The sequence below is a fragment of the Pseudophryne corroboree genome, chromosome 1 (assembly GCF_028390025.1).
Source record: "Pseudophryne corroboree isolate aPseCor3 chromosome 1, aPseCor3.hap2, whole genome shotgun sequence".
NCBI classification, from domain to species: domain Eukaryota; kingdom Metazoa; phylum Chordata; class Amphibia; order Anura; family Myobatrachidae; genus Pseudophryne; species Pseudophryne corroboree.
Genome location: NC_086444.1, coordinates 548968056 through 548989860, shown reverse-complemented (window position 1 = coordinate 548989860; position 21805 = coordinate 548968056). Strand labels below are relative to the sequence as shown.

General features: G+C 47.8%; 1 protein-coding gene across 4 annotated transcripts in view; it reads right to left on the bottom strand.

Moving 5' to 3' along the window:
• PLAA (phospholipase A2 activating protein) overlaps positions 1-21805 on the bottom strand; it is a 155542-nt gene that overhangs the window by 113801 nt on the left and 19936 nt on the right. For all 4 annotated transcript variants that reach the window (XM_063914106.1, XM_063914104.1, XM_063914105.1 and 1 more), the window contains exon 3: positions 5057-5157. In XM_063914106.1, the coding sequence (XP_063770176.1) occupies positions 5057-5157 (101 nt within the window). The remainder of the gene's footprint in view (positions 1-5056; positions 5158-21805) is intronic.

The window sequence follows — 21805 nt, the reverse complement described above, 5'->3', positions numbered from 1 at the left end:
AACCCCAGCTTCACTCAAAGCTTACCAATGATCCCAAAGTAACCATCGGTGTTCAGTCATCGATTCCAAGTCACCATCGGTGTTCCGTCATCGATCCCAAGTATTTCTCTGAACTGTGTTTCCTATTACCAGTACCAAGTCATCAGTATTCCTCTGAACTGTGTTTAATAAAACCTTTGAACTTTTCCTTGTTGTTGTGGTCACGCCTTCGGGCATTTGTTCTAAAGGTTCCCTGCATGTCCAAGAACCCTGTACTGCCTCCCAGGTACACATATACCTCAGCCCCTACAACTGAGGCTTCCCCCTGGTCAGCACCAGCCCTCAGTTGTGACAGTAAGCACTGACCTAATGGATCCGGCCGGAGACCAGGTCCAAGCGACCAGGCCGATGCAAGAACTTGCAGCCTGCCTTGAACGTCAGGAGACTGCACAGGGCCATGTGATCCGCTGTCTCCAGGACCTCTCCTCTCGGCTGGATGGAATACAAGTAACCCTCCGTGGTTCAGGGGCGTCCAGTGTGCCGACTGCAGTACCTTTGGTGGTATCCCCACCCACCATTCCCGTTTCTGCTCCTTGTCTCCATTTACCGACACCTGCCAAGTTTGATGGTTCCCCAAAAGCCTGTCGGGGTTTCCTAAATCAGTGTGAGATATATTTTGAGTTACAGCCTGGCAGTTTCTCAACTGACCGCACCAAGGTTGCTTACATCATCTCCCTCCTCAGTGGCTCCGCCCTCGATTGGGTATCACCTCTATTGGAGAAGTCTGATGCCATGCTCTCTTCATATGCAGATTTCGTGGCAACCTTCAGGCGCATCTTTGATGAACCAGGTCGTGTGATCTCTGCCTCCTCTGATATCCTCCGGCTACGTCAGGGGACACGAACAGTCTGTAAATATCTGGTACAGTACCAGATCCTAGCGTCCGAACTTTCCTGGAATGATGATGCTCTTTACTCAGCCCAAGGAGGGGCGTCTGTGTCTACAGCCCAAGGAGGGGCGTCTGTGTCTACAGCCCTAGGAGGGGCGTCTGTATCTACAGCCCTAGGAGGGGTATCCAATGTTCAAGCTCTAGTAGGGGAATATGAGTCTTCTCAAAAAGGAGTTTCTGATCTGTCAACCCCAGGAGGGGTGCTGGAGAAAACAACCCTGAGAGAGGTGTCTGATTCATCAACCCCAGGAGGGGTCACCAAAGTTTCAGTCCCAAGGGAAGTATCCAGAGCCAAGTTCCCAGATGAAAATTTTTGTGCTACAGATGCAGTTATGAACTCCTGTTTGCCGTCTTCAGAGAGCACCACCCTGTTGGCATCCAGCATGGACCACGTCCAGGATGGTCTAACTGAACACTCGGATACCACTCATTCCCGTTCTAACCGGATTCTGACTCCTTCAGTTCCAGCTGATTCAACGGTCTTTAGACTCAATCCGGTTCCATCCGTCTGTCTGAAGATTCCTTCGGTTCCAGCCGATTCCGATATCTCTGGACCCAATCCGGTTCCATCCGTAGGTCCAAAGACTCCTTCAGTTCCAGCTGATTCAACAGTCAATCCAAAGACTCCTCCGGTCCCAGCCGGTTCAAGCTTTTCTGGACCCAATCCGGTCCCATCCGTCTGTCCGGATCAGCCTCTTTCGGTTCCAGACGATTCCAATACCTTCGGATCTAATCCGATCCTATCCGTCGGTCTAAAGTCTCCGCCGGTCTCAACCGGTTCAAGGTTGTCTGGACTTAATTTGGTTTCGTCCATAGATCCGGTACAGTCTCCTCTGGTCCCAGCCAGTTCAAGTTCATCAGGATTCAATCTAGATCCTTCCATTTGTTCAGGTAAAGAACTTATAAGAAGTGTCCTGGGGCCAATCCTAAAGGAGGGGGTGCTGTCACGATCTAGGTAATTCCTTATCAGTATTTACCTTCCAAATGCCTCCTGAGACTGTCCCAGTGTTCCAAGCCTAGATTCCATCTGCACTGTCTGTGTGCAGCACGCTGCATCTCATTGTCTCAAATCTCTTTACTGTGATTCTGGCAGCTTCATGGTTAAAGCTCACATTCAACTTACAAACCATCTTTCCCTCCAAAAGCTACCATGGGCGCAGCCATGTTTTCCTAATCACATGTTACCTTTCAGCCTATCAGCTGCACTCTGCTCCCAGCCTGATTACACAGCAGCTGCACTCTGGTCTCTGGTTAATCAGCCAGCCAATCCCTGCTTCCCAGCAGGTATAAATATCCTGTTCCTGGGGTGGAAAGAGGTCAGTGCTTCAATTGTCTTCAGTGATTCCAGTGTGCAGTTCTCCCATGGACTTTCTCTGCAGTACAGCCTAACTCCCTGGTGATTACACTCTGCAGTGTAACCCGACACTCCAGTGATTAACCCTCCACAGTCTACCCTGATTCACCTGTGTCTGAACTCCGGCTTTCCAGCAGCCATTCTCCAGATTCTTCTACAGCTCTCCAGCGATCCCCAGCATCACTTCATGCTTCACCTGTGCTTCTAAGTACAATAGTGCATTTCTATCTGTGAACCCCAGCTTCACTCAAAGCTTACCAATGATCCCAAAGTCACCATCGGTGTTCTGTCATCGATCCCAAGTATTTCTCTGAACTGTGTTTCCTATTACCAGTACCAAGTCATCAGTATTCCTCTGAACTGTGTTTAATAAAACCTTTGAACTTTTCCTTGTTGTCGTGGTGACGCCTTCGGGCATTTGTTCTAAAGGTTCCCTGCATGTCCAAGAACCCTGTACTGCCTCCCAGGTACACATATACCTCAGCCCCTACAACTGAGGCTTCCCCCTGGTCGGCACCAGCCCTCGGTTGTGACAATAAGGTTTAAAAGTGTATTGAATTGGGTGTGTACGCGCTGCGTGTACTTTGTACCCCCAGCGCGGCGTTTGTACGCAGAGTCCGTACATGGTACGGGACTCATTACGCAAATAGCGTAAGAGGTACGTAGAGTGCATATTAAGTTTAGCGGCCGCAGCGGCTCCATGGTAAAAGTGTGTTGAAAGGTATAGCTTTATGTTTTTAGATAATATCGACATTATCATTTAGCACTCACCACTCCAGCATCTTCAGCTCTGTTAGGGGTGGCGGCATGCTGCTGGAGTGCGCGCACACTCTGGGGGTATGCGAAACACCACCTCGGGAGCTATGTCCTGTCAGCGGGGATCCGAACCATTAACCCTACAAGAGGTTGGGCCTACCCCCCACCCTAAGTCCCACAACGCAGGCAGACTAGTGTCGACAAGTGCTGCCTGAAAATAATAAACTAACAAAGTTTGAAGAAAAACTCTCTGGCGCTCCAGAGAATGCACTCGGCTCCTTGGGCACATTTTTCTTAACTGAGTCTGCAGGAGGGGCTTAGAGGGGAGGAGCCAGCACACTGAAGTATTTTTAAAGTGCCATGGCTCCAATGGACCCCATCTATACCCCATGGTACTAAGACCATCCCAGCATCCCCTAGGACGTTAGAGAAACATGTACATCTGTGTGTCTATATATGAAACACAACTAAAACAGATTCAGACTCAGTTGCAGACAAATATACAAGTGCAGCATTTCAAATTAATTTGTGCAGTCTTATGAAGTAGCTTATCACGTCCGTTTACGATATAGGGTTATATTCAAAAAGACTCGGAAACATCCGTATTGTTGGAAAGATGGCAGTTTCCGACTGACTTAGGTCGAAAGGGGTTCCGACCTATTCAATAGGGGCTGTTTTTTTCCAGCAAGTCAGGAATTCCCGATTTGTTGGAAAACACGTGAATCAGCGAATAGCCGCCGATCCACGTGCTTCTGTCAGAAACGAGGCCAAATCAGACAGGTTTTGGCCCCGTTTCCGACAATCTCAATCCGACTTTTAAAAAAAGTCGGATTGAGGAAATTGGATGGGGAGCGGGTTGAGGGAGGGAGAGAGAGTGTTTACCGCCGAGGGCAGCTGGAGCCGCGGTCGGCGGAAGACACTCTCCTCTCTGACGGGCGTCCCCTCGTCCAGGCTCCTATCTTCCGGTCGCGCTCCCCGGCCGGCACGCCGCTAGTCTCCCGGCAGCGCTCTCCAGCAGGCAGACAGCTACACGGCTGAGTGCGGCTCCCTCCAGCAGCTCCCTGTGATCTCACACATGGGGAGCTGCTGACAGCAGCAGCAGGATGGGACACCGGGAACGGCCAAATCCAACAGTCGGATTTGGCTCAAATCAGACAGTCAGATTTGGCCGCTCATTGAATAGTGCTGGTTGGATCCATTCCGACAAATGCGATCAGACTCTTATTGAATGTACCCCTAAGACACAGTTTTGGGCGAAAATCTGCTTGGCACAAGCAGAATCGCACAGGATCTGGCATGCTGATGGGCTGCTTGGCACATCTGCAGCACTGGTGTATAAGGACACAACTGTATAACTTAAACACGACACTTGAGCAGATATTTACCATCTGTGTACAGATTTTGGGGGTCATTCCGACCCGATCGCTCGCTGCAGTTTATCGCAGCGATCGGGACGGATCTGCGCATGCTGGACGGGCGGAAGGCCGTTGTTCCCTAGCGATTGCCTCTCTTGATTGACAGGCAGAGGCGGTCGCTGGGCGGGAGGGGGCTGGACGGCGGCATTAAGCCGCCGTTTAGGGGGCGCGGTCCGGCCAACGCAGGCGTGGCCGGACCGTTGGGGGGGGGGGGGGGGCGCAGCGGCTGCGACCCGGGCAGCAAAGAGGTTCTCCCGGCCAGCCGCAGGAGCTGCGCTGGCCAGGAGTTACTCCTCAAATGCAAAAGCATCGCCGCAGTGCAATACTTTTGCATTTCTGGGGGGGCCGGCACTGACATGTGGGGCGGACTAGCCCTGTGCTGGGCGTCCCCCCGCATGTCTGAGTGCCTGATCGTAGCTGTGCTAAATTTAGCACAGCTACGATCAACTCGGAATGACCCCCATTGTGCAATCATGTACTTTTAGTATGTTTGGCCCTGGAACACATATCCAACACAAGAAAGTTTAATAATTTTATTTTCAGGTTTACTGCGGCAAAGAAAAAATATTCTAGAAACATAGTACTTCTAGTCAGGAATCTCACCTGTAAAGTCATCATACACTTCTCATTTAACCACACTTTTCCAGTTGTGTCCCATGAACCACTTAGCAAGGTACCAAACTTGCCGGCAGAAAGACAGCATACTGATGATCGCAATGGGGACAAGGATTAAAAAAAAACAAAGGGGAAAGAATTACAGTACATTTCTAAAACTTCCCCAAATATTATATATTTTTATTTATTTTTTAAGCGATGTAGACACCAACATTTTTATTACAATCTACTGTACGTATTAAGGCCCATACACACTTGACGATGCACACGTCGTTAACGACTTCCCTTGAACTTACCTTGAACAGCTGAGCAAACGACATGAGCATACACACTACCAACGACCAAAGACCATTTATCGTTGAAGCATCCAAGCTGAACAGTTTATTAAAATAATGGGCTGGGAACAGGGCTGGCGAGTCCAGTGTAATGGCGCTGGGTGTGTCCGAGGAGTGGCTTGGTCGTTCACACCATACACATTCAACGACGTCTCTGGTCGGTAACGACCATAGTGGAAATTGAGCATACATGCTCCACAGATAAGCGAGGGTCGTTAACGTCCCGCGCATCGGTGGTCGTCGGATGCATACACACTTGACGATATAATGAGCGACGTCGTTGATGAGGGCTGAAATGAACGACGTCGCTCATTTTATCGTCAGGTGTGTATGGGCCTTTAGAGGTTATTGTTGCACATAAAATGTCACACAGTGCTCTCTTGCAATAAACACATTTGCTTATTAAGCCTTTGCTGGGTGAATTGGTAATATTTTTAATTACAAGAAATTAAAGCAACTTTTCATGAATACCATAAAGAATCCCATAAATAATAATAATAATCTAACATTGTATTATTAATTTTAAACTACAAGTAATAAACTGAAACCATCTATTCTCAGATATTGGCAACAGTAACTTTAAAGGAAAAAAAATAGAATTTTAATACCTACCGGTAAATCCTTTTCTCTTAGTCCGTAGAGGATGCTGGGGACTCTGTAAGGACCATGGGGTATAGACGGGATCCGCAGGAGACATGGGCACACTATAAGACTTTGAATGGGTGTGAACTGGCTCCACCCTCTATGCCCCTCCTCCAGACCTCAGTTAGAAAATTGTGCCCAGGGAGACGGACATTTCGAGGAAAGAATTTATTGTTTAAACACGGTGAGTGTCATACCAGCTCACACCACGAACATACCGCAGAACGTGGCATTCAATAGAACACCAGCCAACGGCATGAAAAATACACAGCCACATGCTGATAAATATGTAACACAACCTGTGTGTCAACACAACCAATAATAAGATACTGCATGCCATGGCATGAACAACGTCAGCAACAGCCTGACAGAAAAGAAACACCACAAGAGTGTAACCATAACCAATAACTGCAGACACAGTACGCACTGGGACGGGCGCCCAGCATCCTCTATGGACTAAGAGAAAAGGATTTACCGGTAGGTATTAAAAATAAGAATTTACTTACCGATAATTCTATTTCTCGGAGTCCGTAGTGGATGCTGGGGTTCCTGAAAGGACCATGGGGAATAGCGGCTCCGCAGGAGACAGGGCACAAAAAGTAAAGCTTTAGGATCAGGTGGTGTGCACTGGCTCCTCCCCCTATGACCCTCCTCCAAGCCTCAGTTAGGATACTGTGCCCGGACGAGCGTACACAATAAGGAAGGATTTTGAATCCCGGGTAAGACTCATACCAGCCACACCAATCACACTGTACAACCTGTGATCTGAACCCAGTTAACAGTATGATAACAGCGGAGCCTCTGAAAAGATGGCTCACAACAATAATAACCCGATTTTTGTAGCTATGTACAAGTATTGCAGATAATCCGCACTTGGGATGGGCGCCCAGCATCCACTACGGACTCCGAGAAATAGAATTATCGGTAAGTAAATTCTTATTTTCTCTATCGTCCTAGTGGATGCTGGGGTTCCTGAAAGGACCATGGGGATTATACCAAAGCTCCCAAACGGGCGGGAGAGTGCGGATGACTCTGCAGCACCGAATGAGAGAACTCCAGGTCCTCCTTAGCCAGGGTATCAAATTTGTAGGATTTTACAAACGTGTTTGCCCCTGACTAAGTAGCCGCTCGGCAAAGTTGTAAAGCCGAGACCCCTCGGGCAGGCGCCCAAGATGAGCCCACCTTCCTTGTGGAATGGGCATTTACATATTTTGGCTGTGGCAGGCCTGCCACAGAATGTGCAAGCTGAATTGTATTACACATCCAACTAGCAATAGTCTGCTTAGAAGCATGAGCACCCAGTTTGATGGGTGCATACAGGATAACAGCAAGTCAGTTTTCCTGACTCCAGCACTTCTGGAACCTATATTTTCAGGGCCCTGACAACATCTAGCAACTTGGAGTCCTCCAAGTCCCTAGTAGGCGCAAGGCACCACAATAAGCTGGTTCAGGTGAAACACTGACACCACCTTAGGGAGAGAACTGGGGACGAGTCCGCAGCTCTGCCCTGTCCGAATGGACAAACAGATATGGTCTTTTTTGAGAAAAAAACCACCAATTTGACACTCGCCTGGCCCAGGCCAGGGCCAAGAGCATGGTCACTTTTCATGTGAGATGCTTCAAATCCACAGATTTGACTGGTTTTAAACCAATGTGATTTGAGGAATCCCAGAACTACGTTGAGATCCCACAGTGCCACTGGAGGCACAAAAGGGGGTTGTATATGCAATACTCCCTTGACAAACTTCTGGACTTCAGGAACTGAAGCCAATTCTTTCTGGAAGAAAATCGACAGGGCCGAAATTTGAACCTTAATGGACCCCAATTTGAGGCCCATAGACACTCCTGTTTGCAGGAAATGCAGGAATCGACCGAGTTGAAATTTCTTCGTGGGGCCTTCCTGGCCTCACACCACGCAACATATTTTCGCCACATGTGGTGATAATGTTGTGCGGTCACCTCCTTCCTGGCTTTGACCAGGGTAGGAATGACCTCTTCCGGAATGCCTTTTTCCCTTAGGATCCGGCGTTCCACCGCCATGCCGTCAAACGCAGCTGCGGTAAGTCTTGGAACAGACATGGTACTTGCTGAAGCAAGTCCCTTCTTAGCGGCAGAGGCCATAAGTCCTCTGTGAGCATCTCTTGAAGTTCCGGGTACCAAGTCCTTCTTGGCCAATCCGGAGCCATGAGTATAGTTCTTACTCCTCTACGTCTTATAATTCTCAGTACCTTAGGTATGAGAAGCAGAGGAGGGAACACATACACCGACTGGTACACCCACGGTGTTACCAGAACGTCCACAGCTATTGCCTGAGGGTCTCTTGACCTGGCGCAATACCTGTCCCGTTTTTTGTTCAGACGGGACGCCATCATGTCCACCTTTGGTATTTCCCAACGGTTCACAATCATGTGGAAAAACTTCCCGATGAAGTTTCCACTCTCCCGGGTGGAGGTCGTGCCTGCTGAGGAAGTCTGCTTCCCAGTTTCCATTCCCGGAATGAAACACTGCTGACAGTGCTATCACATGATTTTCCGCCCAGCGAAAAGTCCTTGCAGTTTTTGCCATTGCCCTCCTGCTTCTTGTGCCGCCCTGTCTGTTTACGTGGGCGACTGCCGTGATGTTTTTCCCACTGGATCAATACCGGCTGACCTTGAAGCAGAGGTCTTGCTAAGCTTAGAGCATTATAAAATTACCCTTAGCTCCAGTATATTTATGTGGAGAAAAGTCTCCAGACTTGATCACACTCCCTGGAAATTTTTTCCTTGTGTGACTGCTCCCCAGCCTCTCGGGCTGGCCTCCGTGGTCACCAGCATCCAAACCTGAATGCCGAATCTGCGGCCCTCTAGAAGATGAGCACTCTGTAACCACCACAGGAGAGACACCCTTGTCCTTGGATATAGGGTTATCCGCTGATGCATCTGAAGATGCGATCCGGACCATTTGTCCAGCAGATCCCACTGAAAAGTTCTTGCGTGAAATCTGCCGAATGGAATTCCTTCGTAGGAAGCCACCATTTTTACCAGGACCCTTGTGCAATGATGCACTGACACTTTTCCTGGTTTTAGGAGGTTCCTGACTAGCTCGGATAACTCCCTGGCTTTCTCTTCCGGGAGAAACACCTTTTTCTGGACTGTGTCCAGAATCATCCCTAGGCACAGCAGACGTGTCGTCGGGATCAGCTGCGATTTTGGAATATTTAGAATCCACCCGTGCTGTTGTAGCAGTATCCGAGATAGTGCTACTCCGACCTCCAACTGTTCCCTGGACTTTGCCCTTATCAGGAGATCGTCCAAGTAAGGGATAATTAAGACGCCTTTTCTTCGAAGAAGAATCATCATTTCGGCCATTACCTTGGTAAAGACCCGGGGTGCCGTGGACAATCCAAACGGCAGCGTCTGAAACTGATAGTGACAGTTCTGTACCACGAACCTGAAGTACCCTTAGTGAGAAGGGCAAATTTGGGACATGGAGGTAAGCATCCCTGATGTCCCGGGACACTATATAGTCCCCTTCTTCCTGGTTCGTTATCACTGCTCTGAGTGACTCCATCTTGATTTGAACCTTTGTAAGTGTTCAAATTTTTTAGATTTAGAATAGGTCTCACCTAGCCTTCTGGCTTCAGTACCACAATATAGTGTGGAATAATACCCCTTTCCTTGTTGTAGGAGGGGTAATTTGATTATCACCTGCTGGGAATACAGCTTGTGAATTGTTTCCCATACTGCCTCCTTGTCGGAGGGAGACCTTGGTAAAGCAGACTTCAGGAGCCTGCGAGGGGGAAACGTCTCGACATTCCAATCTGTACCCCTGGGATACTACTTGTAGGATCCAGGGGTCCTGTACGGTCCCAGCGTCATGCTGAGAGCTTGGCAGAAGCGGTGGAAGGCTTCTGTTCCTGGGAATGGGCTGCCTGCTGCAGTCTTCTTCCCTTTCCTCTATCCCTGGGCAGATATGACTCTTATAGGGACGAAAGGACTGAGGCTGAAAAGACGGTGTCTTTTTCTGCAGAGATGTGACTTAGGGTAAAAACGGTGGATTTTCCAGCAGTTGCCGTGGCCACCAGGTCCGATGGACCGACCCCAAATAACTCCTCTTCCTTTATACGGCAATACACCTTTGTGCCGTTTGGAATCTGCATCACCTGACCACTGTCGTGTCCATAAACATCTTCTGGCAGATATGGACATCGCACTTACTCTTGATGCCAGAGTGCAAATATCCCTCTGTGCATCTCGTATATATAGAAATGCATCCTTTAAATGCTCTATAGTCAATAAAATACTGTCCCTGTCAAGGGTATCAATATTTTTAGTCAGGGAATCCGACCAAGCCACCCCAGCTCTGCACATCCAGGCTGAGGCGATCGCTGGTCGCAGTATAACACCAGTATGTGTGTATATACTTTTTATGATATTTTCCAGCCTCCTGTCAGCTGGCTCCTTGAGGACGGCCCTATCTATAGACGGTACCGCCACTTGTTTTGATAAGCGTGTGAGCGCCTTATCCACCCTAAGGGGTGTTTCCCACCGCGCCCTAACTTCTGGCGGGAAAGGGTATACCGCCAATAATTTTCTATCGGGGGGAACCCACGCATCATCACACACTTCATTTAATTTATCTGATTCAGGAAAAACTACAGGTAGTTTTTTCACATCCCACATAATACCCTCTTTTGTGGTACTTGTAGTATCAGAAATATGTAACACCTCCTTCATTGCCCTTAACAAGTAACGTGTGGCCCTAAAGGGAAATACGTTTGTTTCTTCACCGTCGACACTGAAATCAGTGTCCGTGTCTGTGTCTGTCGACCGACTGAGGTAAAAGGACGTTTTAACGCCCCTGACGGTGTTTGAGACGCCTGGACAGGTACTAATTTGTTTGCCAGCCGTCTCATGTCGCCAACCGACCTTGCAGCGTGTTGACATTATCACGTAATTCCATAAATAAGCCATCCATTCCGGTGTCGACTCCCTAGAGAGTGACATCACCATTACAGGCAATTTGCTCCGCCTCCTCACCAACATCGTCCTCATACATGTCGACACACACGTACCGACATATAGCACACACACACAGGGAATGCTCTGATAGAGGACAGGACCCCACTAGCCCCTTGGGGAGACAGAGGGAGAGTTTGCCAGCACACACCAAAGCGCTATATTTTACAGGGATAGCCTTATAATAAGTGCTCCCTTATAGCTGCTTTTATAAAATCACAATTTCGCCAAATTTTGCCCCCCCTCTCTTGATTTAACCCTGTTTCTGTAGTGCAGTGCAGGGGAGAGCCTGGGAGCCTTCCTGACCAGCGGAACTGTGTGAGGAAATGGCGCTGTGTGCTGAGGAGATAGGCCCCGCCCCCTTTTCGGCGGGCTCGTCTCCCGCTTAAAAATGGATTCTGGCAGGGGTTAAATATCTCCATATAGCCCCGGAGGCTATATGTGAGGTATTTTTTGCCAAAAAAAGGATTTTCATTGCTGCCCAGGGCGCCCCCCCCAGCGCCCTGCACCCTCAGTGACTGCCGTGTGAAGTGTGCTGAGAGCAATGGCGCACAGCTGCAGTGCTGTGCGCTACCTTAAGAAGACTGAGGAGTCTTCTGCCGCCGATTCTGGACCTTCTTCTCTTTTCAGCATCTGCAAGGGGGCCGGCGGCGAGGCTCCGGTGACCATCCAGGCTGTACCTGTGATCGTCCCTCTGGAGCTAATGTCCAGTAGCCAAAGAAGCCAATCCATCCTGCACGCAGGTGAGTTCACATCTTCTCCCCTAAGTCCCTCGATGCAGTGATCCTGTTGCCAGCAGGACTCACTGTAAAATAAAAAACCTAAGCTAAACTTTTCTAAGCAGCTCTTTAGGAGAGCCACCTAGATTGCACCCTTCTCGGCCGGGCACAAAAACCTAACTGAGGCTTGGAGGAGGGTCATAGGGGGAGGAGCCAGTGCACACCACCTGATCCTAAAGCTTTACTTTTTGTGCCCTGTCTCCTGCGGAGCCGCTATTCCCCATGGTCCTTTCAGGAACCCCAGCATCCACTAGGACGATAGAGAAATCCTATTTTCTCCTACGTCCTAGAGGATGCTTGGGACTCCAAAAGTACCATGGGGTTTATACCAAAGCTCCAGACCGGGCGAGAGAGTGCGGACAACTCTGCAGCACCGATTGAGCAAACAAAAGGTCCCCATCAGCCAGGGTATCAAACTTGTAGAGCATAGCGAAAGTGTTTGAACCCGACCAAGTATCCGCTCGGTAAAGTTGAACCGCAGAGACTCCTAGGGCAACCGCCCAAGAAGAGCCCATCTTCCTAGTAGAATGGGTCTCCACCGACTTCGGAAATGACAATCCAGCCTTAGAACAAGCACGCCGGATCGTATCATAGATCCAGCGTGTAACAGACTGCATAGACGCAGGCGCTCCAATCATGCTGGGAGCAAACCCGACAAACAGAGCCTCTGTTTCCCCAAGCTGAGCCAAATTGGCGACCTAAATATTCCAAACCCTGCCTACCTCGGGAGGCTTTGAATCAGCTAATGCCGAAGTCACCACCGGCATCAAAATAGGGTAATTTCTGCAAAACCCAGAAAATCACATTTGGCAGAACTATTAACCGAGTTCTCAATTCCTCTCTATCCACATGGAAGATCAAACAGTGCTCTTGTGAGACAAAGCCGCTACTTCGGACACCCGCCTTGCGGACGACAAAGCCAATAGCATGACCACTTTCCAAAAGAGAAATTTTAACACAACCTGTCACAAAGGATCCAAACAGTGTGACACAAGAAAATGCAACACCACGTCAAGGTCCCACAGTGCCAACGGGGGCCCAAATGGAGGTCGGATGTGCAGTACTCCTTTCACGAAGGTCTGACCTTCCGGAAAGGTTGGCAATTCTTACTTGAAAGAAAATTTATAAGGCCAAAACCGCACTTAAATGGAGCCTAAGTGTAGGCCTACACCCACACCTGCTTGCAAAGAATGGAGAAGAACGACCCAGCTGAACGTCTTCCGTAGTAGCCTTCTTAGATTCACACCAAGCCACATATTGTCTCCAAACACAGTGGTAAGGCTTCGCAGTTACTTCTTTTCTAGCCTGAAGAAGTGTGGAAATGACTTCACTGGGAATAGCCTTTCTGGCTAGGATATGGCGTTCAACCGCCACGCCGTCCAACGCAGCCGCGGTAAGTCTTGATACACGCCGGGATCTTGGTGTAACAGTTCCTCACGTAGAGAAAGAGGCCATGGATCTTCTATGAGTAAATCTTGAAGAACTGGATACCAAACCCTCCTTGGTTAGACCGGAACAATGAGGATCGCCTGAACCTTTGTTCTTCTTACGTTTATCACCTTCCGAAGAGTGAAACGGAGGGGACACAAACCGACTGAAAACACCCAAGGTGTCCAGAGGACGTCCACTGCTATAGCTTGATTGTCCCTCGACCCGGTACAATATCCCTGATCTCTCGTTGAAGCGAGACGCCAGCATGCCGCCTAGAGGCACTCCTCAAAGACTTGTCACTTCAGTGAAAACTTCTCGATGACGACTGTATTTCTCCCGGATGGAGATCGCGTCTGCAGAGGAATCTATTTCTCCGTCGTTCACATCCGGAACGAAGGCTGCTAATATAGCGTTTACCAGTCTTTTCACCCAGTGGAAAACCTTTTTCGGCTTCTGCCATTGCCACTTTGCTCCTTCCCTAGCGGCTTACTTACACCACTGATGTCAAATCGTCAGACAGAATTAACACGGGCAGATCACGAAGCATATGTTCATTGAAAATAGATCTTAATTCAAGAAAACCTATTGAAGACAAGCTTCCCAACTTGACCTTTTCCTCTGGAAATACTTCCCTTGCAAGGACTGCTCCCCAGTTTCGGAAATCTGCATGCATGGACACCAGGAGCTCATCCTGGATTCCGAACCTTCGTCCCTCTAGGAGGTGAGAACAGAGCAGGCACCACAGGAGCGATATCCTGGCTATTAGGATTATATTCCGGCGCATGTGCAGGTGAGACCCGGGCCATATTTCCAACCGGCCCCGTGAAAACCACTGTCAAAGTCGAAAAATATTGTAATGCATACATCATGTACTAACCACACACACATGCCCGCTGCGCGTGCACTTGTTCTGCCGTGCGTGCACATATCCGCAATTTGCGTATGATCGCTCCAGCGATCCTGCGCGTGGTATGGGTATTTACGGCGGAGTTTGTAGTGCATAGAGGGTTATAAGAACATTACATATTTAACCCAAAAAGTGCACTTTGTACACATAGCTCCCCTGCACCACATCAGCAAGTATCAACAGTTTAAATGGTTCCAGGACTAAGGGATTCACCTTTGCATGATAGGAAGGGACAGATAAAGGTTATAAGGTGATGTCTAGTATCCAGCTGTAGGGTATTTTAAGGGTAACATTCCGGTGTTGGTTAGAGGAAGATCGCATGTTCCTGCGTATAGTTATGTGCAGAAGTAGAATATAGATATAAACTGTATTTACTGTATATTATGTATGCGGCGGGAATCCAGAGGAGACCACCCACAAGAGCAGTTGGGAAAGACATCGCCCACCTTTTCAAATCAACCTATGACCTCTCCTGTAATGTAGAGATGCAACTCTGTGTCCAATGAACAAAGGGATTACAGTAACCATTGTATTGTTTATGGAAGTTGTGTATAAAAAGCCTGTTGTTGCCTGGCCGGTCAGAAGACTCTGAACGCTATCTACCTGATGAGCGGAGGACTGGTCCAGGTTGCGCAAGCGAACATTCTCACGTATGTACATTGACTGTAGCCATTATTCTGTTGTAGATTTATCTTGTTAGCTTTGTAGTGTATAATTTGTATTGTTATCCCCTTTCAAATAATCCACTGTGGCGTTAGAACCCAGCGGTTAACTACAAATGGTGTTGTGTCCTCATTTCCCTGCTAAGGTTTAAAGCGTATTACATTACCTAACTGTATAAGGTTTAAAAGTGTATTGATAAGGTGTGTACGCGCTGCGGGTACTTTGTACCGTCAGCGCTACATAAGGTTTAAGGTGTAACATCATTGCAGTGCTTTGCTGCATAAGGTTTAAAGTGTAATCATATCATTGCATTGTATTACGAATAAGGTTTAAAGTATATCAATTGAGTGTGTACGCGCTGTGTGTACTTTGTACCCCCAGCACAGCGTTTGTACGCAAAGTACGTACACGGTGCGGGACTCTGTACGCAAATAGCGTACGAAGTACGTAGCGTGAGTATGAAGTCTAGCGGCCGCAGTGGCTCCATGGTAAAGGTGTGATTTAAGGTATAGCTTTGTGTTTTAAGGTAATATCGACATTATCACCACAGTGGCATTTGACCAGCTCACCGAAAAAGGCCTCTTAGGCCGCACCCATCTTCTTCATCAACGGAACATATTGATGGATTGTGACTGCAAATCTGATCCGACTCCGGATCCTCAGACCTCTTTCCACAGGAACACACAGAACTTCAACCGTTCCGTATCTACTCTGATACCCACCTCCGACGTCTGCGTCGTTGGGAATAACAGGCTTGCCTAAACAAGGTTTTCTAATGGGTATATCAGATAGGGCCGGATGTAATAAATGCTCAACGGTAGAAGCTGACCTTTTCCATTGTCTCTGGGCCTGCCCTGCCATTCAAAAATTCTGGCATACCTTACACCATTATGGCACCTCAACGCTAGGCATCCCCTTTCAATGCACTGCTCCCTGGGCCCTCTTTGGTCATCTGTCAGATCAACCTGGAATTCCACGCACTGATAAAAAATTGATAGTGTTACTTTCAGCAGTGGGGAAAAAAGCTATATTGCAACAGTGGATCCATCCTACCTCTCCTACTCTCCCTATGGCTACTTCTAGGTTACTCTTCTTATTTAATATGGACTGGCTGGAGGCCTCTATCCACAAGGAAACCCTGACTCCTGCACTCTTTAAGTGCTGGGATAAATACATTTGTACCCTCCCTCCCCACACTAAACTAGCAATACATAAATGTTTCCAATCTAACTTTTGGTACTCTCTCCGACAACTTGATAACCAAGTTTCTCTAACTGACTGAGCTTCCTATCTTCCCCTCTCCCTCTTCTTCATCCGTACTTCCCTCTCCACACACACTTCCTCTTTTCTTTTCCCTCTCTTCTTATTTCTGCTGTTTCTTCCCTGGCGGATTGGATGGACACTTCTATGGACGGATCGGTGGCCTGTGGCTCTTGGTAGGTGTTTTTGCTTATTTTTGTTCTAACGTTTTTTTTTTGTGATGTTCCTTTTTACCTCTTCTTTTTCTTAATTTGAACTGCTGGAATTGAGTGTCAGTTTTTAGTCAGTCATATCCAGTCCCATTCTCAATATATTATAGCCTGACCGCCGCTCTTCTGGTGGTTTACAATTTGTTCTTGTTGATTGTTTTGGAAAATTGAAAAATTTCCTCCACCTACTCATATATGCTGTATACTTTTACCTTTCTTATCTGCTTACTTTAATGTCGATATGTCTGATATGTATGCGGTTTTTGCTCCCCCTTATTTCTGTACCATGTTTTGGAGGTATTTAATAAACATATTTGGGAATAACAGGCTTCCCTTGTGTTGAAGAACAGTCAGAGAGAAAACAACGATTTGCATCACTTGTGTGTTGACCTTGCCTTAATCAGGAGAGTGTCCCAGTACAGAATAACGATTGCTCTTACTATTGAAAGAATACCATCCTACTGCCATCACTCCGGTGAAATGGCAAAGACAATTCTGGATATCAACCCAGGTAAGCTGAATGCGGAGAAAAACGCATTTAAACCTCTTTCTACCTTTACGTGCTGGAGCTCCCTGGTCTGAGAGATTCCATCCTGTAGTTCAACTTCGTAAGGAGAAATCATTGTTTTTCTTTTTTCTTTATTTATTTTTTTAAATAGGGACAGCAGAAACAATGCCCTGAACCTGACGCAACTCTGATATGGCGTCGCGTACTACCTCCCCTTCCAGAGGGGAAATAGCCAGAACTATTTGAAACTCAGTGAGGGGAAACATCTGTAAACGCCAGAATGTCCCCTTTGGATTCTATAAGGAACTCACAGGTCCTAGTCCATTCCCGGACAGACTGAAAAGTAGTAGACGAGTTCCCACCGGAGTGGGCTTCAGCCAGATAGACCAAGCGACATGCGATGGATGTGGTAGAAACAGAAAACAACATCCGCTTCTGCGAACCTAACAAGGCTGCAGAACTCTTACCTTTTCACCTTCCACTATCGGCACCGAAAGGGAAAAAGAAAAAAGAACTGTATCGAACCGGTTAAAATTACTGCATCCCACAGCAGAATGCGTCACCAACCGTTGTGAAGGAGTCTAACTCAAGAAGTTAGATTTACCAGTGGTATCCGCCGAGAATGACTGAACTGAGGCAACCCCAAACAGCTGTATACCGTCCCAGGAAGAAACTTCAGAATCTCTCGGAGTCAGCCTCAGCATTCCCCCAGCCACACCTCCTGCCGTCGCACGGCAGCCTGCAGCAATGTTATAGAGAAGAATCAACATAAGAAACCTCCCCTCTCTCTTTAGGGTTAATCTATCGGATGCCTTTCCGAATATAAACACTCCCCCACATGCATGCAATGCAATTAACTCTAAAGTATAGAAATAAAATATCACTTAGCTTCCTATGTATGATCCTTTGAGACAGGGCACCGTGTCGACCAGGAGTTGACTTTCACAGTATTCCATCCGCGGCGGGAAAAGAATAAACAATTAGACTCCTTGTGAGGATCTGAGGCCAACTCGTCACGGCCGACCTAGAGCTTTATCAACAGAGCGACCAGCACATGAGAAGGAACATCTCATACATATAAGTGGATTTCCCGGAACCATCTGGTCCCTAGTGACATTAATGTGTTATGAACGTGTATGACCATGTACTGAAATGCCCCAATTGTGGATCTAACAGGAAACCTTATGGTCGACAGAAAACCTAGTATTCGTCGACAGCAGGGAGTAGTAACCAGGCAAAATAACATTCTTGCGACCCTGAGGGGTATACATAAATAATTTTAATAACACTCCCCCACACATACTACCATGTCCGTGTTCGAGCTACAGGCCCATGGAACCAAACCATACATATACATATAATATACATATATACAGGCATAGGGCAGTTACAGCATGTTAATTTACACCCAGTAATAACAGTTGATGCCGACAGGGTCACCCACATACTACTGTCTCCCATACAGTGTCTACTTTTGACAAGCATACAACTACCGACCCGTTGACTATCAAGTACCACAGGCGTCGGCGATGCAGACAGTGACCCCATAGCAGTTTGTGACAGAGCACTCACGCATGTAGACTATAGTGGGTATAACTGACAGGGAACTCACACAGAAATATGCACAACAATGATCATATGGCCATTTCTAAACAAATAGTGTTATAGATACCTCAATATACCACTAAAAACTCTGTGCCCCCCCTCGTTTGTACTGTATCACCCATTTGGCGGGGACAGAGAGAAAAATGGCGCTGAACACTGCTGTGAGGGCTAAGCCCCGCCCCTTTTCGGCGCGCTTCAGCCCCATTATAATAAAGTGTAATATGCAGCCAGGGGACCGTATATAGTGTCTAGGCACTATATACATTCACAAAAAACATATATATTGCTGTCCAGGGCGCCCCCCCCCCCCTGCACCCAAGTAACCGCTGGCGTGTGCGGGAGCAATGGCGCGCAGCGCTACCGCTGCTGTTTGGCGGGGGTATCGTACAGGGTGTCCGGGCCCAGAGTATGCTTGCCCTTGTAAAAAAAGATCCTCAGTAACATGCTGCCCAGGGCACTCCGCCCAGCGCCCTGCAAGTGCCGTTGGTGTGTGGTAGCATGGAGCGCAGCGCTACCGCTGCGGTTACCTCCGTTACTGAAGTCTTCTGCCGTCACTGAAGTCTTCTTTTCTTCCAATACTCACCCGGCTTCTTTCTTCTGGTTTCTGTGAGGGGGGTGACGGCGCGGCTCCGGGAACAAGCAGCTAGGCGAACCAAGTGATCGAACCCTCTGGAGCTAATGGTGTCCAGTAGCCTAAGAAGCAAAGCCCTTAAATAAGAAGAAAAAGTAGGTCTGACTTCTCTACCCTCAGTACCACGATGCAGGGAGCCTGTAGCCAGCAGGTCTTCCTAAAAATAAAAAACCTAACAAAGTCTTTTAGAGAAACTCAGGAGAGCTCCCCTAGTGTGTGTCCAGTCACTCCTGGGCACAAAGTCTAACTGAGGTCTAGAGGAGGGGCATAGAGGGAGGAGCCAGTTCACACCCATTCAAAGTCTTATAGTGTGCCCATGTCTCCTGCGGATCCCGTCTATACCCCATGGTCCTTACGGAGTCCCCAGCATCCTCTAGGACGTAGGAGAAATCCAATTTACATAATAACCCTACAAAGGAGCATATGCTTGTATATTTGAAGAATACCTAGTATCTCTTGCATTAAAAAAATATGTAGCAGTCTTTATACAGTCAGAACGACTGTATAAAGTCTGTATAAAGTCTGAGTCTCAAGCTATCTGCACACAATGTTGATGTTCACACAGTTCAGGGATTTTTTTGCAACTGCACATGCGTGTCTGTGGAGCATGAGTTACATAGAGCAAATGTACAAAAGCACGATTCCGATCAGGACAGAGTGTTTCAGAAGTTGTGGAAAAGTGATAGGCACGCCTGGGCAGTGACTATAAATGAACGCAAAAATGAACGTTATGGTAAGAACTTACCGTTGATAACGTGATTTCTCTTATGTCCACAGGTATCCACAGGATAACATTGGGATATTGTCGAGCGACAGCGAAAATGGCACCAACACGGTCACAAGCTTTCTGGCCTCCCAGAATGCATTGGGGCCTCCACTATACAGTCCCGCCCACTGACTCAGTCAGATCAGTTCTTTCCACAGCGATTTTAGGCAGGAACATTAGGTAGAGACCTGTACAGGCGATAAGAACACACATGCACACCCTTCCATACAAGAAGGAAGAGGTTTAGTGATTGTCTAGATCCTCAAATCAGATGAGTCAGGGTGGGATCCCTGTGGATACCTGTGGACATAAGAGAAATCACGTTATCAACGGTAAGTTCTTACCATAACGTTAATTTCTCTGGCTGGGTCCACAGGATTATCCACAGGATAACATTGGGATTCCCAAAGCCATTTTAGTGGTGGGGACGCTCCTGATTGCACAGGAGGACCTTTCGCCCGAAGTCTGCGTCATGAGAGGCAAAAATATCCAAGGCATAATGTCTAATGAATGTGTTTATGGAAGACCATGTGGCTGCCCTACATATCTGTTCTGCTGATGCACCCTGCTGTGCTGCCCAAGAATGACCTACCTTACGTGTAGAGTGTGCAGAGACATTAGCCGGAATAGGGAGATCTGCATGAGAATAAGCTTCTAATATTACCATTCGGAGCCATCTCGCCAGCGTCTGTTTACTAGCAGGCCATCCTCTTCTATGGAATCCGTAGAGGATGAAGAGGGAATCTGTTTTCCTGATGGCACTAGTACGATCTATGTAGATTTTTAAAGCCCGGACCACGTCCAGCGATGCTTCTCCCGCAGATAGTCCCGATATCTGAAAAGCGGGGACTACAATCTCTTCATTCAGGTGAAATTTTGATACCACCTTTGGAAGATAGCTAGATCTCGTTCTGAGAACTGCTCTGTCTGGAAAAAAACAATCAAGGGGTCCCCCCCCCCCCAGCCACCCAAGGGCCAGGGGTGAAGCCCGAGGCTGTCCCCCCCATCCAAAGGCTGCGGATGGGAGGCTGATAGCCTTGAGTAAAATGTACCTGGATTATACTCTGGACGTGGATTTATCTCTGGACGCTGGAAGGCGAGTATAATTTTTTCACAGGTACCCTCGGATCGTCGGAGACTGTGGCAGTCGGCGTGTCAACATAGGTAAGTATGTGTGTGTCGGCAGTATGTAATAAAGTTGTACTTGTCACGGTGTGTGTGTCCTGTTTTTATTTGGGTATTTTTTTCCCAGTAGTACTACAGGTACCAGCGGGCCCGTTTTTCTCCCGCATGCTGGTACTTGTGGTTCTCCAAGTACCAGCTTGCGGGAGAGGCTTGCTGGGACTTGTAGTACTACTGGAAAAAACAATATTCTGACATTTTTCTCAAGGCTATCAGCCTCCCATCCGCAGCCCTTGGATGGGGGGGGACAGCCTCGGGCTTCACCCCTGGCCCTTGGGTGGCTGGGGGGGTGACCCCTTGATTGAAGGGGTCCCCACTCCCCCAGGGTACCCCGGCCAGGGGTGACTAGTTGGATATTTAATGCCACGGCCGCAGGGCACTGTATAAAAGTGAACCTCGGCTGTGGCATTATCTGTCCAGCTAGTGGAGCCCGATGCTGGTGTAAAAAATACGGGGGACCCCTACTCTTTTTGTCCCCCGTATTTTTTGCGCCAGCACCAGGCGCAGAGCCCGGTGCTGGTTTTAAAAATATGGGGGATCCCCTGTCAAATTTTCCCCCGCATTTTTAGAACCAGGACCAGCTCGAAGAGCCCGAGGCTGGTTATGCTTTGGAGGGGGGACCCCACGCCATTTTTTTCCTTGATTTTACCGTTCCAGCTATAAAAAAATAATAATAATATTTTTAAAAATATATAAATAATACTTGTGCCCCCAAAAAAGACAAACCAAGTACCTAATCCCTTCTAATATAAATAGATATGCTATTACCAAAAAAAAAAAAAAAACACCAAAAAAAAACATGTTTTAAATTTTTTTTATTGC